Source organism: Lycium ferocissimum, chromosome 12 (genome assembly GCF_029784015.1).
Source record: "Lycium ferocissimum isolate CSIRO_LF1 chromosome 12, AGI_CSIRO_Lferr_CH_V1, whole genome shotgun sequence".
In the NCBI taxonomy this organism is placed as follows: Eukaryota; Viridiplantae; Streptophyta; class Magnoliopsida; order Solanales; family Solanaceae; genus Lycium; species Lycium ferocissimum.
Window position 1 is genome coordinate 24,108,893 of NC_081353.1, and position 18,436 is coordinate 24,127,328.

Here is an 18,436-nt window from a genome sequence, read left to right on the forward strand (position 1 = left end):
ACCCTTATCCTCATTTTTCACTTTTCCCTTTTATTGAATCTACCTTTATTCTTTTTTCCTTCAAAACAGAGAAGTGGTATTCTTAAATGAAGAAGATTCTCTTTTAATATGAAACGAGAGGCATTCAAAACGCTTCTCATCAATTTTGATAACCACGAAAGCCAACATCCTAGTAGCAGCTTTAGTCTTACACACACTTAACTGGGAGTGTCAAAGGGGCGGGTGGTTGGGTTAAATTTGGACTAATCAAAATAGATTATGGTAATAAACGGGTCAAACCAGCCCAAAGATTGTTTGGGTCAAAATGAGGTAGGTTAACATGGGTTGAATTACGAATCATATAACCCCATCCGCCAAACATCAAACCAAATTTTGGTCATTTTAAACCCCATTTCTTTTGAGGTGTTGTTATCTTTGCTAAGACGAAATAAAAATGTAAAATTTCAAAAACGTCAAAAAGTTACCAGATTAGATCTGCCAAAGGAATATTTCATTTCTGGTAAGATTTCTTTGAATGTAAAATTATATTTCATCAAACTAAATCGAGGGAACTGTACAAACATTGATCTCACTATTTTTATCACAAACGAAAAAAAACTAATAAACTTCAGATGCATCCTTTTATAACATTATGGTTGATCAGATGCCAAAGATTTTTTGTTGTCCAGATTTATAAATGATGATCATAAGTTGAAGTAAACTCGACAGATCTGTTAACTGTTCCTTGAGGTAACACGTGTACAGATGCCAAAGTTTTTTCATTGTTAAAATTTAATAATGATAATAAGTTAAAGTTAAACCCGACCGGTTGATCAACTGTCCCTTGATGTAACCCAAATTGACCTGGAAGACAGGTTTGCTTGGGTTGTAACCCGAATTGACCAAATAAGAAATGTGACTGAACCACCATTAAATACTGAAGGGTTGGGGTCAAATTTGACACATCTCCACTTAACCTAGAGGCTAAGAGTAAACAAAATTTTGCCATTACAAGCAAATAATTCATTCACCTTCTAAACCTTACACAGTACAGTTATATTGCAGCTCTCCGCATATAAGAGCTCCTGCAGCTGAGGGATTAAGGGAAAAATCAAAATATTACTCTCTCTAATGTACAAGTATCTCTTCGTTTGTGCGAGCTAAATTCTATTCCAGCAAAGATAGCAGCCACACTCGTCCTCCAACAAAAAGCATAGTGGCATCAAGCTACAGAATCATCTTCATATATTTACAACTAGTCCTCATCTAAAATATCATCGGCCACCACTCAGTATTACAACATCTGAGACATACAAGAACAAAAAAGACACAATCTGATTCGACTTCCCAAATAACTTGAGGGAAATCTAACCATTATATATTTGGATAGCAGTATATTATGTAAATGTATCCTCCCGATCAGCCTCAGCAGTGTCACCTTCCTCCATATTGCTGAATTCCAGGAAATGTGTTGGTCTGTGATCCTCATTGTAGTACTCCCTAGGTGTACCTAACTTGACTCCGTACTTCATGCTGACAGTGTGCTTCACCCCCATGAAGTTGTAATTCCATGGACCATTATCAGGTATCTGCACAACAAAATTTAATTTAGATTCAGATATAGACAGAGGTGGCATGGAAGGAAGTATGCAAAGAACAGGAAACATGAATGGGGAGCAACGATCGAAAATCCAACGGAATAATCCGTAGACCAGCACACTTACCATGTAAAAGCCAAGGAATCGATCACTCAAGAGCATCTGCACCTTCTCGTAATGAGTCGGCAGGTAACCATGAGGGTTGCTTCCTGAATCTTTGTTAGCACGTCCCCATTCATACCCAGTTGGGGTCAACTTATATGCAGTTAATGAACAGGACCCTGGTGTGAAACTGCATGTCAATATGATGCACTTCTCTCCATCCCAGTGTTTGTTGTTCTCCAGGATCCGAGCATGTGAAGTAACATCCTGTTATTCAGAATATTTACACATCAGACAAGCACGCATAGAGCAATTGAGGTAAGCACAGAAGATGAAGATCAGTAGAAAGTTGACCTGTGGCGATAACTGAGGAAGCTCATTTGGTTGTGTGTGCATCCATCCCAAAGGCTCCAAGTCAGTGAGAAAATCATGCTCAGGAAGACCGGAAGGTAGATGCACCTGCTGATGTGTCCCCCACTGTGGAGGCATTGCAATACACCGGATTTCTTTCACCTGAGGATTATCTGGTGGACTTACACCATACAAGTAACCAGAAATTTGTGTCCGCAGATCAGCAATACAGATGAACTTCTTCAGAATATTTTTCGGCATGATGTAAGTATATCCAGTCTCCTGTACAAATGGTTATAACAGAAACTATTAACGGAAATTTTCCTGGTAACAACAACGATTCTACATAAAAGGTAATAAAGGTATAGTATGTTTGGTTAAGCAAAAGAAGGTGAACAGAATGAGTACCTTTATGTCCTCTGAATTTACATATATGTGGTTCACACGGAGATAGAGATTTGTGGCAGAAATTGCTCTGACACGCCAATCTGTTTTAGAGCCAAAGGCAGCTTGCTCATAGGGACTAGTTGTAGTAACAATCAACTCATCACCATGGACATTAGTGGTCTTTGTGGTAACAGCGGTCAGTTGACTTGCTTCCTTGGCCTGAAAAGACATGCACATTAGCAATACAAGCTCTAAAAACAAAGGACTACCTTGCTAAGTACAAGAAGGACCAAGATCATAACCTGTTTCTCAATCTCAGCTATCTGTTGGCGCTGCTGCGATGGAGGAGTTATCTCAGCTCCAAGTATAATATCACGGATCTCAGACTGTGTCAATGCTGATGTGTTGACATTGTTCTTTTTTGCATAGTCTGAGAGAATGAGATCTCTAAGCGCTACCTCAACCTGAAACCATGCACAACAATTTAGAATCAGAAATCAGAAATAAGTCTACCAAATCAAAATTCACACGATCTCACAGGTGTGCCACCAAACAAGCCAAAAGAAGATTATCCTTATGAATTACTCATCAAGCCACCGCATTAGTTTCTTTCACAGTATTAAGGTATGGCAATATTCAAGGAGGCAGGTACATTTGCCTAAACATACCTTCATCCACTGGTCATCTGTAAGTGAAGGCCAGATGTGGTGAGGCTCAGTGACGACCGACTTGTCAGGCTTGAGTAACATCTTAGCTTTTTCATTGTTCACGTGAAGGGCACGCAGGATGAGGATGAGCCTGGAGAATGCTGTATAGGATGAAATGCTCTTCAACCAATCATCATATATGTTGAACAGAACCATTTGTGGCTCTGTAGCCTTCAGTATCAGATCACCAAATTTCTCTATCTTCAAACAAGCCTGGAATGGTAATTGCAGCTCACTTCCTTTGATAACAATATTCGGAAAGTCGAGCAAGTGGACCTCCAATGGATCAAGCATTCCCTTCCGAGTCACGATAATTTGCTTTGGTTGTTCTTCAACAGGCAAGGACCTGACAAGTGCAGCCACTTCTTCGGCTGTTTTCCACTTGGCTAGCTGGCCAAGACGCTTTTGCCCTGCCCACACACTTGTGTGAATGACCTGTAAATGAAAAGCATAGGACACACATCAGCTACTGGACAATGAAGTTCTCCCAAGTGTTAACGAGAAAATGAAAATCGAACAACTGCACTTACCTTCAAAAACAGTTGACCTGTCCTGGGATTGAAAATGAAAATTGCACCATTTATGGGCTTTGTTGTCAGATTTCCCTCGAAGGTCTTGTGGATGGTCACACGGTACACATTTGTGTCATCAACAAACCATATGATTTGATTGCTGAAAATCTCTCCATAGTTCTGAGATGATAAATATGGTTCTGTGGGCTCTGAAGAATACAGTTGCAACCCTTTCCTTATGCGTTCCCTCAGCACATAGAGCGCGGGATTTGACTGCATAATGGAACATATGGATGGTAAGAAACTTCCAGCCGTAACACATACTGTGCACACGCCAGTTCATGAAAATAATGGATGATTGAAAGGGGAAAGCTACCTTCATAATCTTGTTCATGGCTTGGGCAAGCAACGGTTTTGAACCAGGGAACCAGTTTCCAAAGGCAGAATGCAAGTTGTAAGCAAGGTCAAGTCCAATCATTACACCTGAAACAGGATCAGATAAATAAAACTTGTCTGACAAAGCAAATAAAGTCAGTTGATCACCAGATGCACACGTGACATACCAGTAGGCGATGGATAAATAGACATGTTGTCTGTTGTGTAATCCATGAACTTTGCTCGTGTGTAACGCTCAATATCATGAGAATCATAGTCACCCCATCGGAGCTGCACATCTATCCAGTATTTGTTACTAGCCTTCTGGTCAAACACATCCTTCGATTCAGCCACAAGACTAGGTTTTGACATTGGCCATCTATGCGCAGCAAATAGGAGGATGTCAGCGCACGAGCTATTCATTTTGTAACTCTTTCTTGGATGAATTGTTTCCTTCTGTACAGTCTCGATTTCCAATGCATCCAACTCTTGATCCAAAACTTGGCAGAGATCCATGACAACACTCTCATGGATCTTCTGCCACAAATGTGCACGGAATATCTGTATCAAAGATATCTTCAGAGTTGGAATCTTCCCGTGCATAAATATCCCAGTCAAGTCCAACTGTACTTGGAAACCAACATAGACATTTGCCCTATTTATTGTCGGCGACCACCAAAGAGTAAACCTACGATTAGGGATTTGATTGAGCCCAGATCGCTGAGCATTAGTCAGTTTCTTGTACTTCATGGATTCCTCAAAACCTGAAGCTTTCTCCCAGAAAAGACCCTCCCAAGTAGGGAAACTGAAATATCAAAAGGAACTGAGTTAGTAAAACTTGCACCAAGAGGTTATGAAAACCAAGACAATATAATCCACAGTTCAGATAGTGAAAACATATTGCCCTCCACCACCCCCCCCCCCCCCCCCCAAAAAAAAAAGGAAAAAGAAAACACAATTTTCCCTTGAGCCACTCCTAGAAGTAGAAGAGTACAATTGCTAGCCACGAAGGTCACACACCAACTAATGACAGTTCGATCCTATTTGTTGTTACTCCCAAGACCAATAGGACATAACAAAAACTGAAAAGGAGAGCATACAGCGCAAAGACAACTATGCTGTAGCTATTAAGATATGAAACCAACAAATAATAAATGAAACGCAAAGAGCAACAAGGAAGAGAGCATACTATGTTCCTTTGAATAATGTATGCTCAAGAATTCCTTCAACTCCTCCAAGAGCTTGAATAACATCAGTACGATAGTTATTCAGGTTCCATAGCTTTCCATCATGCCTCTGGTGTGTCCACCAGAATGGATTCTGCTTAAGGACTTGGTACTGTTTAAAGTCTGTTCTCACTCTCCATCCTTTGTCATATGCAAGGGTGTGACGATCCTTCTGGAACAATGTATTGATTCGAGGTATTCCACGATCCCATGAATCCTAATGAATCACAGAAGGAAAGAGTTAACAAAATGAGCAAATAACGCAAGAAAGAGCGATCAATGTAGCAAGATTACTCACTTCCAGATCCTCAAGAGTCAAACGCCTATTTTGTGCCTGTGCTTCCTGCCTCTTCAAAGCATACTCAGCCCAAACTCTCTGAGAGTCGATGAACTCACTCTCCCAAGGCTGTCAAGGAGTAATAAACTGATATTAGTAAAAATAAGTTAAGGCAGACAAAAGAAAAGTCAACCAGCATCAAAATTCACCTGTATGTATCTGTAAAGATTTGGGATCAATTGATCCTCTTCATGGCTCATTCCACTTCTGAAATGCGTCACACCAACATCTGTTTGCTGACTATACCTAAGATCACTCTGTGGGATCAATATGTGACCCATTGACAACATTCCAAGCCCTCCAATTTCCTTTGGTGTGTAGAAAATAACAGGAGGAAACCTAAAGCATATTCATCCAAAAGAGAAAATATAATTACTGAAAATTTAGCTAATTCCAGATGTAAGGTAACGCATATTCAAGAACTTACCTGCTGGGCATTTTTGAGTTCAAACCAATCTTAATACGAGTCTGTATCTTGTTTTCACATTTGACCAGCAGGTCCAGCAACTCTTGCGTATGCACTGTTGCTTCACGGAAATATGTCATAAGGCCTACAAGAAGAAACCAAAAACCTTAGTCACAAGGACCCACTAGCAAGACCAAAGTTCATGTTGGAATAATTCTTAGATATTCAGGAGAAGATGTTACCAATAAGAGCAGTGTTCCATTTGTTAACGATCTTCGTGAATGTTGTAGAACCAGAGGACATAAGTATCTGCCTAACACGATTCTCAAACACTTTCATATGCTCGTCATCTACACGCAAGAAGGCAACAGCTGTGCGTTCCTTAGTCTGTTCATTTTGTAAATTCCAGACTCCATCTCTTGTATTGCTGAATGCCTCTAGTGTCATTCTAGTCTTAGGCAGTATCCGAACTTCAAACCCACACCTAAACAAGCATATCAAGGTAAGCTGATTCAATGATAACATGTCTTCAATAAAGAGTAACCTCAATAAACAATAAGCCGTAAACCACTCTTCATGAAAGAATATCCAGCAAGCCATTGAATTTTAACAAGTCTAAGATTTAGGAAAAGCAAGTTCAAGTCTAAGGTTTAGGAAAAGTAAGACACAAATAACATGACGGTTTGTGAGAGAATTTAGCATATAGAATCATTCAGTCCCATTACCACTCACCCCAAAGAATATCTTTTGAGCAACCTACAGGATTCTCTACATAGACATCACCACCCAAAAAGCAATAACAGAAGACAAACAGAAAGAGGTACGTACATGCTGAAGAGCAAGTTTGGATTATCTTTGCTATAAACAGAGACAAAGCTGTTCTCCCACTCCAAAGTAGTGATACTTCTAGGTAGTCGATTCTTCATGTCCCAGAAGACACTTCTCCCAAGATTAACTGAAATGTGAATTAACCAAAACGGAAGTCAAGTTTCACAGTGAAATGAAAATAAATCAACTCATTAATATTTACCCATAATCAGAAAAAACACAAACTAAACAAATCTAAAATTAAGGAACAATATGGAAAAAGCTCAATAACAATTACCATCATGCTTCATGAGCCTCATTCTTGCGTCCCTTGGCCAGCATTTCTTGTTGTTATAGCCAACCATATTTTCATTGTTGGGATCAGGATGCTCAGTAAGATATCTTTGGATAAGGTCCCGAGCCTCTTCATGAGTGAAGCGAAATAATATATGCACCTTGTCAATGTATCGAGAGTACAGCCGGATTGGATGCCTTGTTTCCACTCTAGAATCACTATAGGTTATGAACTCATTAGGCATCTGAGGTGGACCAGCAATTTCACTAGCTCGAGTTAAACCTAGGAGCAACAGATCCAACACAAGCCCGTAGTACTGTACAACAAATGAAGCAAACTGAAGACCGCGTATCAGCCCGTATGAATTCGTATGGCTCATATCTTTGTAAGACAGTACGACATTGTTTTTTGCAGTGACATAATCAGCAATATTGTGGTCCAGCACCAAACGCAGAAGCCTATGAAAAAATAAAAAAATTGGTTAAAACAATGTCAAAAAACCCATTATGGATTTCAATATCAGTAGCTCCAACAACAATACCTGTTCAGCATGGTCAAGTCAATCTTTTCAAAGAACTTCTCAAACTTCGTCTGCAACATCACCACACACTGTCCTTCACTGGTGTCCCATACTCCTTGCAAATTGTTTATGCCTTGACACCATTTATACACTAACAGAGGTGGTGGCTCTGAATCAGCAGGCTTAATCCAATTTGGAAAGAGATGGCGCTTATCACCTTCATACCATAGGTACTGGTCCAGGTATGCATCAGTAATCTTTTCAAGTGGCTCAATCTCATAAACAGGAATCAGGTAACTGTACAAGTCCATAAATTCGATGCCAACCTGTGAAATGCAATCATCAGTACATTCTTTCTGAAAGACATTCTTACAGAAACTACCAAACCAAATTTGAAGGACTCTGTTAAACAACTTCCAGGAAAAGATCATAGCACACACCTGATCTTGTTTTACCAACCCAAAGAAATTCAATTATATTTAATCCTAGTGAGAATAAAATGAAACAGAATCTCAATTTATCCAAAACTTTTTAAAGATATCATTGACCTAGGGTTGTTGTTTAAGAAGAATTTGCATGATTTGCTCAATTGGACCGGTTGTGGTATGGCAGCAGTAGTAAGAGAAGTCCAAGTATCTGATATCCCTGTACTTGTTTATGACCTTTCAGCATGCCTCATTCTCAATCTATGGTATTTCGATTACACTTGCGGGATTACACTGGGTATTTCGATTACACTTGCGGCATTTCGATTACACTTGCGGGATTACACTAGGTAGGTTGTTGTTGTAAATCCTAAGAAATAAACTTTCTCAGCCTAGGATAGGGCGACAAGATCATAGCTGCTCCAACCAAATCAGTATTGATCTCCTTAACACTCAAAAAATATTTTCCAAATAGTGAAACTTACTTCTTTGAAGGCACGCTGAGTAAGCAGATGACGCTTAATCCTTGATAATGCCTCATGCGGATTATCATAAGCTTGCTCAATGAGGCCCAACTCCTCCCTTTGCTGCTGGTTTAACCTCACAGCCACACTGTAAGATTCTTTCAATCTCTCAAGTGCAAGGATAAGCAGTTTCGTGTCATGCTTGTATGACAATGGAGGGAATGGTATAGGAGAAAACTTCCTCGACTCCAACCAATGCACAGTGGTAGTGTATATCGCTACTGCTTCTTCTGGAGTGACATATGGACCGTCTTTCAAGTAGTTATGTTGCCGCTCCTGTTAGTTGCAAGAAAACCACAAAGCAATAAAAATTACCCAAGCTTGTCTCCAACAATAAGAAAATGTAATAGAGGGAACACCAAAACAATTTTATGAGTTAAAAATAATCACAGATAATAACAGTAGTTATTACCTGTTCAGCCTTCAGCCAAAGGCGAGTCAATCTTCCAAGATTTTTTCGGCACACAGTCTTGTCAACAGTTGCTCCTCTTCTTATACGTTCACGGTTGTAGTGAGCAACATTTGTCCACCAATCAGCTTTGGATTTGACATAGCGGAGAATCATGTTCTCAATAGGAACAGGCAAACCAGGGACCTAATAAAACCAATAGCCAAAAAAACTGAACGTCTCATCTTAAGCAAAGTTCATTTTTTTGAGAGGGGAAAAAGGATAAGAATAATACCTTCCAAGGAATATTTGCCTTCCAACAACGCCATGCTTCACTTAGATGCTGCAAGATGGTTCTTGCTTTATTTTGCTTGATCCCCTCTGCAGTAAAGCAGCACTATATTAGCAAAAGATATTGGTCCAGAGTAATGGAAAGAAATAGAAGCATCCCCAAAAAACAGACAATCAACCATAGAAAATTGTTCACCTGGCATAGCATCAAGGACATCATGCATTACTGCAGCACGAAGCTCCAAATCGAAGTGGCTTTCAACACGTTGCTTTGTGACAGTTTTGGCCACCCCCTTCGAATGGCGACCCTCAAATTGCCTTGCCAGTAGATTTCCTAACCAACGTTCCAAAAGAGGTACTATTCCCCGAAGAAAGAATAACCACACCCTCCACATAGGTGCCCAGAAACCACAACCAGGACCTTTTCCAACCGGCCCAGTATTAAATCGATAATAGATCAAATGTTTCAGATCCTTGCACATCCGAATCTGCCTCATAAGCCTGTACTTGTAACGATACATACCCGTCAACTGACCAACATGTGAAAAAATGTATTGCAAACCATCTGCCAGCTGAAACGCATCAACATTTCCCAAACGAAACTGGACATTGGCGTCAACAACAAGCTTGGTCAAACGCAGAATTTCACGACACAGGTGGAAAGCATTTCCAAACCGGGATTTCTTACGTTCCTTTGTTGTTAGTGTCTTAACAGGCTTCAAATTAAAATTGTAATCAAGGTGAAGATAATTCAGGTTCTTCCTATGGATCAAGAGATTCAGCATATTATATCCCTGCTTGCAAACTTGAAGACCAGCTTCAGCCCAATCAAGTTCTGTGGTTTGGAAAAATTTTGTGGCTTGAAGTGAGCGGAAGAGGTGCTTCTTCTTCTGGGCCTTAGGAGGTCTATGATGCAACTCGTTTAACACAAAACATTTCAACAACTTCTGATAACTGACACGCACCTTGACGGGATATGATGGAGGGCTGGAAGAAACCAAATAGATCGTTAAATACATTTGAAGTATAAGGATTACTTACTATAACAAACAAGATAAGTAAAAGCAAAGATGAAAGCATACCAATGCTCCTTAAACCAATCTGACACAAGGGGAATATCTTCAGCACGCCTTGTCCGACCAGATCTCATGTTAAATGGGCGTGGGGCAAACAACAGTGAAATACCAGCAGCAGTAGTATCAGTATAGATTGGAGTCTCAGTCAGCAGCGGCTCCACACCCTCAGGTAAGGTAAAATCATCATCATCGTCATCCTCAGAAACTTTCTTCTCTCGGCGGTCCTTGGTGACTATGGGATGTATAAGCGGATCATAATAAAAAGCAGGTAGATCGGGATCCTCTGTTTTTATGTACATGATCATCGGAGTGTGATATATGCAAAGCTTCACCTTTCTCGGCCTGTTGTTATAGAGGTGAGGGAAGGCAATTCTGTACTCTGTCCTAAGTGGTGACCTGATGATCAATTTGTTGATATCATTGAACTCATTCCAGTCCTCATCCCCTTTCTCCATGTCACGATATAAAGGTTCAAACTTTGGACCACCTGCAGAAAAGAAGCTTCTTAGTGAAAAAAGTCCACCAACCGTGAGGATTCAACACGTACCACGAAAAAAATCCCTAATCTGGCCCCTCTCTAGACTAGGAAAAGGGGAGAACAATTGATTCTAGAAGGGAACCGTGCTCGAATGTGACACATCACCTATTACCTAAATTAGAAGAGGAAAGCAAAATATGCAGGGTGATCATAGAAATACCAAAACAAATATTGAACAGATGGAAGAACTCACAAATATCATAATTTCTTTGGTTCCTGAACTACCAATCACTCCGGTATACCTTCTGGATAAGATTACGCAGATAATAGGCAGAATAAAGAACATGTAGAAATCCATGGGAGGATAATCTTCATCTAGGCAAGCTAAAACAGTTCAGACAACCAGCATTTTTTTGAGCAGACCAGTTAGCTAAGAACTTAGAAGATAGAACAGAGAACTAACGACTCATTGAGCAATTCCTTACCAGGTATGCACATGTTCAATGCTTTAGCGGTGAAAAAGGACTCCATATCAAACAAGTAGAAGTAATTGCGATCAGTCAGATCTGAAAGCAGCTGTCCAGCAAGGCGGTGAAGTGTTGCCATTATAGGAAGGGACAAATGCCACCTGCGGTAACTAGGACCGTTAATAAGCTTTGTTTTAACCAATGGCTTATGGTCATAAAACCAGTTATAAACTGCAGAATCCTCTTCTTCATCCATCTCCAACTGGATTGGCTCCAGAGGATCAACATCCAAAAGATTATCAGCATAATCTAATGGAGGCTCCTCATCGTCAAAGGGAGGAAAACGCATTCTCTTGAAATGCCGCCGGTCTCTCTTCTCCCTTCTCATCATGATCCACATTGTGCCCCACTGCAAGATTTCATGATTATGAATCAGTCTCAACATATATGGCTAAGTCGAGTTAGAAAGAAAACCAAAGCAAGGCAGGGTCCAGTAGCATACCTGAGCCAGATATATAGGTTCAACAACCCATGGGATCTCATTAACAAATGTAATCGCACCAGTAATATGGTACAGGATTTTGACATCTCGAACCTGTTAAAATAAAAGCACTTTAGAATAAACTGAAGACTTGACTAGTAGGAACAAGACACAGTACAATTAGTCAGAATAAACCAATCAAAAAAGGGTGCAGGGAATACCTGCTCCCACGGCATAGGCATGTTCTCTAGGAGTTTGTAAACAGCATGAGGGACAAATTTAAGAGCTCCGAGATACACACGTTTATCATGACGATATTTTTTTGATGACATATCCCCATGGTCCCTGTAAAAAGTATTAGCTCAATAAGCAACGAGAGCAAAAGCACAGCAAAATCACATTTTATAAAGATGAGGAAACATTATCACCAAAGTCATGATTTCTATTCTTTTTTTTTAAAAAAAAAAAAAATTATAATACACCAAAGTCGTGATTTCTAAATAAAGGTGATGGTTGAGACAATGGAGAGAAATGAGCTTTTATGCTGACACCGGAACTTTACAGAGATTATAGATCTAGATAGAAAGAACTTGAACAACTATACATTCTCAGATAATTCATTCTTTCTTTCCACCATTTCTCTTTTTAGTTCGCCCTTGGATTATTTCTAGGTTCCACTTTCCAGGTGTTCATTAAATTCACTTGCACACAATTTGAAACAACAAAGATGGTCATGAAGCCCCAAATATCAGAACTCCAGAAACCACATTGTTAACACCAATTTACCACTTCTTTCATATTCCCACTAATTAAACAAAGTAGAACCTCATTTCTGAGCATCAAAAATTCAACTTAAAAGCGAAAAGCACACACCACTAGCTCATACACAACCAACTTAAACACTTAAATTTCTCGTAACAAAACCCAAGGTTCTACTCCCAAACTTCCCCGACCATACAGCTTCAACAATTTTCACTAGAGATATTTCTCACAGACAGCTCTCACTCTAATGCTATCAATAAACTAAACCGAGAAACCTACAAATAGATTTGAAACAATTTCCCTAACAATCCATGAACTTACAATCTGAAAAAGACACTCAGGCATACACAATTGCCACCAAAAAAAAAAAAAAAAAAAAAAAACCCCAGCATATTACCTAGTAAATTAAACCACAACGTCTCCTAAATATATTAGCAAAATTCCTGATAATACACACCAACTAATGCCTCACTTTAGAATTCAAAAAGAAATTACCTAATAAACTAAAGGACCCGTTTGGCCATGAGAATTATGCACTTATTTCCGGAAGATTTTATCCCTTTATTTGAAAATTAGCCTATGGCCATGAAAATTCTAAATACAGCTTGAAGTTACATTTGGAATTTGGAAAACACCTAAATTCCTGTTTTCACTTTTTTCACTTTCAGTACATTCAAACAACCAAATATTCTTTGTCAAAACTATAATCAAACACAACTCCAGCTTCAAAAATTCCAAATAAAGTGAAAAATATTTGGTTTCTACACACTTCTTTAATCTAAGACCATAAGATTCAAGAATCTCTTTTCATTCCTTAAACTCCGTACTCAGTCAAGCTAAGACACTTAAATTGGGACGGAGGAAGTAATAAACTAAACCCAACAAATAGATTACCTGCATTTTCTGATACTATACACCTAAAAAATACACAAATTCACGGCTATAAAAAGAGCTTCAGTGTTCAGAATTGCAAAAAAAAAAAAAACAGTTTACCTAATAATCTGCAAGAAAAATCCCAGCATATTACCTACTAAATTGAAGCACAACATCTCCTAAATACATTAGCAGAAATGCATCACTTCAGAATTCAAAAACAAATTACCTAATAAGCTAAGGATCTGTTTGGAAGGGCTTATGGCTTATTTTTGCACTTCTTTATCTTACCAAAACACTACAAAAGTAGTTAAAATCACCTACAGCATTCACAATCAAACAAGTAGCTACAGCATTCAAAATTGCAAAAAATAAAAGCAATATACCTAATAATTTTCCGAACATGTTCAGGAGGCATATCTTCCTTTTGCGTTTCAACAAATCCAAACTTCCTCTTATCACTATATCGCTTTGAATTAAGCTGCATCCATTTCCTTGCTTTCTCTTCAATCTGTGCTTCAGTCGGCAACACCGTATACGACGGCGCCGGTGGTCCTGAACCACTCGTTCCCGGTGGCGCCGGCGGAGGCATCATTGACGGCGGCTGAGGCGGTGGTACTCCACCGGTAGTAGTGCCTGGCGGCGCAATATTACTACTGTTGTTCCACATCATATCTTGTGGTCCGTTTCCGTTACCACTCCACATTATGAAACCCTAACTGGAACTATACTACATAGAGCAACGAACAAAACCCTAACGGAAGCTCGAAACCCCGTTAACGGAGTTAGCACCGGAGAGTTGACGTGGCGGTGAAATTGGATTTCACGGAGGCGAGATGGAGGGGGGGTTTTGGAAGTGAAGTAGGAAACTTTGGTATAGAGGTGGTTTTATGGGGTTTATAATGAATCTGGAAATAGACCGACTTGAAGGAGTGTGGGTGCGGGGAACCGACTTCGAGTCAGGACTAAAACCTAGCACAAGATTTACATATTCAATGGTTTATTACATTATTATTATTATTGATTGATGATAATATTTTGTAAGGAATTTTTTTGAACTAAAATAAATGGGAGAAATTATTTTTCTGTATGAATAATTTTAGTTTTGTCCACAGATAGTTAGGTCTCATTTGGTGTTATTACGATTAAGATGTTTGAATACGAACATACATATTAAATGAGTATTAAGATTTACATGTCTGAATCTAAATACACAGTTAAATATTAAGATGTTGTATCAAGATCAAAATACTAAATAATTAAGATTTTTTACTTTCTCAACATATGAATGTATAAAACTTGTGTTTATTTAAAAAATTACTAGTAAATATAAAATTTTAAAAAGATATTAAATTAATCTAATACAATTGCAATAAAAAAATAAAGAAGAATTATATAGCGGTTGGCTAGGGATGATGATTGTGTGTACTAATTGAGGATGACATTGACCGGTTATAGTGGTTATGGATAGTAACTAGTTGTGTTGGTGATCGGCGATAGTGATTAACGGTGGTTGTTAATGGTGGCGGCGGCTGGACGGCAGTGAGAGCCAATGATGGTGGTGAATAATAACGGTGGGTAGTGATATATATTGGTTGCTAATGGTGGTAATTGTTAGTGATGATTGTGAATGCAACGGTAATTGGTGGTGATGATTGTAAATAGTGGTGATGGCTAATTGTGGTGATTGTTGAACGTGACTTAGGATGGTGATTATGGGTGGTGTGTGCTGGTGATTGGCGCCGGTGGTTATGGCTGAGGATAGTGGTTGGCTAAACTAAATGGAGTAGTGATGAACTCTCATCTTTGTAGAAACTTTTTAATAGACATTTTAGTGATATTAAGACTTTACTAAAGATCTTAATCATTAAGGGCTCATTTGTTTGCACTTAATGAAGTCTGAATCTGAATTGTTCAGATCTTAGGTTATTAAGTGCATTTGTTTACATTAAGATCTAAGCACTTATTTGATCTGCATAGGTCTTAATCATTAAGATCTTGAACAAAGTCTTAATATCATTAAGAGATTTTTTTTATGGATAATTTTTAACACCAACTCCATCCCCACCCGCACCCTCCACCTTAACCCCCACCCCTACTACCCACCCAACCTCACTGACCCCCACCCTACCAAAGAATCCCCACTCACCTCCAACCCAACCCCCACCCTTACGCTCCACATCCCACCCACCTCAACCCCGCCCCATCCCAAATCACACTCACCCACCCCCACTGTAACACTCCATGAATTCGGTTTTGGTGTGAATGTGTATAATGAATATTAATGTGATATTTTTTCTATATGAATCTCTTCGAGATGAATTTGGATGGAAATAGTTGATTTAAGATCAAGACCAAGTAATGAAGTTCGTAAGAGTTCTTAAACTCATCTAAGTTTCGATAGTCGCCTTTCACCTCAATTTTATGAAACTCCGTTGGGAATTTGAGAAATCTTAAAACATGAAAGTTGTACCCCTTTGAAATACCTTTCCAACCATGTATTGTAGAGCTCGAACAGAGTTCTGTGCTAAGAGTTATGACCATTTTACTGAACGATGTCGAAATAGTCAAAAAATCGTGAAATTTTGACCAAGTGTAAAATGGACAGGGGAGCTCGCTGAGCTCGCCCCAAAGTGAGGCAGGGGCAAGCCATAGACAGCGCTCAGCGGGGTAGGGGTCCAAAATGTGAAAAAAATGGGAAAAATCATCTAAGTGTAAAATGGACAGGGGAACTCGCCCCAAAGCAAGGTCAGGGCTCGCCTTAGACCGCTCTTAATGAGCCAGAGGGTCCAAATGCCCAGTGTTATAAATTCAACGCTTGACTCGAAAATTCTTTTATCAGACATTCCAACTTCATAGAAAACCCTTGAAGGACTACTTTTGAGAGCAAACAACCCTAAGGCTTTCCCAAAACATCTAAGGTAAGTTCTTGCTCAATTAGAATGATTATTACCTAAAGATAATGAAGATTAACATTAGAAACGTCACCTATTCCATAGATTGTGAGAATTCGATTCAAGAACGGGGGTTGCATGAAAGCAAGAACACGAAATTTGGCCTAGAAAACCTAGTTTTCAAAATGGGTACGGGTTCTACGGAAAGGTGTAAAGTTCTAATCTTTCTCATCTAAAACCATTGTAGATTGATTGTTGAACCTTAGGAATTCCGTTTTGCTAGATTTTAGTAGGGATTGGAGGTATGTCTCTTTTTTGAACATACTCTTTTGAAACGATTTGTGTGACTTTGGTTGTGGTTTGTGTGCGTGAGGGACAAGCCCACATTAAACCTTGTTTGTACTATATTATAGATATGTATTCATGGTTGTTTTCCTCTCTAAGAGATGATTAAAGATTGAGATATAAAGCTTTGGTATTTGAACTCGAATTACGCTTAAGGGATGTTTAAACTTGATATCTGGAAAGGTTGATTATCTCATGTGAATGCTCTATAAATGGATTGTGTTAAATGTGAAACTTGTTTAAAGAAGTGAGTCTGTTTTCTAAAACTGAAATGAATTGATGTACCCCTATAATGGGAAGATGAACATAATCCACGAGGAATAATTTGGCTATGATGATATGACTTGTGATTGGGCTTCCTGCCATGATTGATGATTCGGCTAATATGCTATGATTTGTGTCTTGTTTGTGTTTGGGCATGTATGGGCAAGCTGTGCTAGTCCAGAGGACGATTAGCCGTTATGGATCCTAACGTATCGATACGAGTATTGCTGTGTCGGTCAGGAGGACGATTGACCTCCGAGCGTATAGCCGGTGCGTTATGCTATGTCGGTCCCGAGAGGACGATTGACCTCGAGGCATCTGGCGGTGTCTTGGCTTGTGCTAGTCCGTAGGATGATTAGCCTCGTGGTTTCCTAGCCCGGAGTATCGATTGATTGATTTGCCTGTGAGTGGCTTGTTTCGTATTTTGGAAGCCTGTGAGTGGCTTTTCTTGTATCTTTGTTGCCTGTGAGTGGCTTTTGACGATAATGAAATTGTTCGCCTTGGAGTGGCTTGTTGATGATATTGGTTTCAAATTGAAAAGACTGAAATGGTAATAAATGGTCTACTGAATCGGAAAAGATATATACTTGTCTTGATGGTTTTCTATTGATGATTTTGAGTTGTACGATTGATCTTGTCTTTGATTTCGATTATTCTATTGGGCTGTTTTTCACTAATCATTATTGTATTATCGTTATATTACTTATTGTCCCCTAGACACTACCGAGTACCCGATTAAAGCATACCATTGTTGTTTTTTATGGTATGTTAGGTAACGAAAAGAACGAGTACGGTAGCATCTCGCGGATTAGGAGTACTTGCTGCTTTCTAAACTTTTTGTGAGCCCACACCTTCATTCGTGGGACACCCTCTATTTTCCTTATTGCTTTTAGTTTTCGAGTTGCGTCCTGATTAGTTAGACGTTTATTCATTATCTTAGAGGCTCCATAGATAGGTGTTGTTTTGTGGGTATTAGTTGAGTCGTTGTTCGACTCTCATGGGTATTTCTACGCTTTGACAATTTATTTATTACAGACTTCCGCTGATTTTATTTCTTAAATTATGAGCATGTGTTTGTCTAGTCACTTTATAACGTCTTTTAGTTGGTTAGTGAAACATTATAAAAAAAACAAAGGGACTCGTTGTTATTAATTCATAAGGTGCTTCCGGTGTTGTTCATAGCATCGGATGCCTGTTACGTCCAGGGTGGGTTTTGGGGCGTGACACCCACCCACCCATAACTAAAAAACATCTCCACCATTACTGACGAACATAAATGTTTCAATTTTTTAATCAAATAATATTTTTATTTTTATTAAATTTCTATTTATTTTCTAATATTTAGTTACTTTTTTATTTGAATTGTATATTTATTATGTTTAAATAAATACATTATGCACACTCAGATGTTGAAAAATATAAGTCTTAATCGTTCGGTGTTGATCTAGATAAACATCTTAATCATTCGGATATGATTCAACGTCTTAATCTTAATGAAAACGGATGAGACACGGATCTATTTAGACGCACTAGGTGGTTGTAATATAAGAAAAACAAATGCACCTA

General features: G+C 39.0%; 1 protein-coding gene across 1 annotated transcript; it reads right to left on the reverse strand.

The window, feature by feature from the left end:
* Nucleotides 1-1,198: 1,198 nt before the first annotated feature.
* Nucleotides 1,199-14,317, reverse strand: LOC132040495 (pre-mRNA-processing-splicing factor 8A). The gene is made up of 26 exons (XM_059431145.1): nt 13,754-14,317; nt 11,954-12,077; nt 11,754-11,846; nt 11,270-11,660; nt 10,313-10,793; nt 9,427-10,217; nt 9,235-9,320; nt 8,964-9,146; nt 8,513-8,827; nt 7,624-7,928; nt 7,086-7,540; nt 6,809-6,935; nt 6,223-6,464; nt 6,002-6,125; nt 5,724-5,913; nt 5,536-5,643; nt 5,201-5,454; nt 4,200-4,816; nt 4,013-4,119; nt 3,655-3,909; nt 3,086-3,559; nt 2,720-2,881; nt 2,439-2,636; nt 2,034-2,312; nt 1,704-1,946; nt 1,199-1,568 (listed from the first exon to the last, which is right to left on the reverse strand). Exons 1-26 carry the CDS (start codon nt 14,071-14,073, stop codon nt 1,377-1,379), a joined length of 7,116 nt encoding a protein of 2,371 aa, XP_059287128.1. The 5' UTR covers nt 14,074-14,317; the 3' UTR covers nt 1,199-1,376.
* Nucleotides 14,318-18,436: the final 4,119 nt, after the last annotated feature.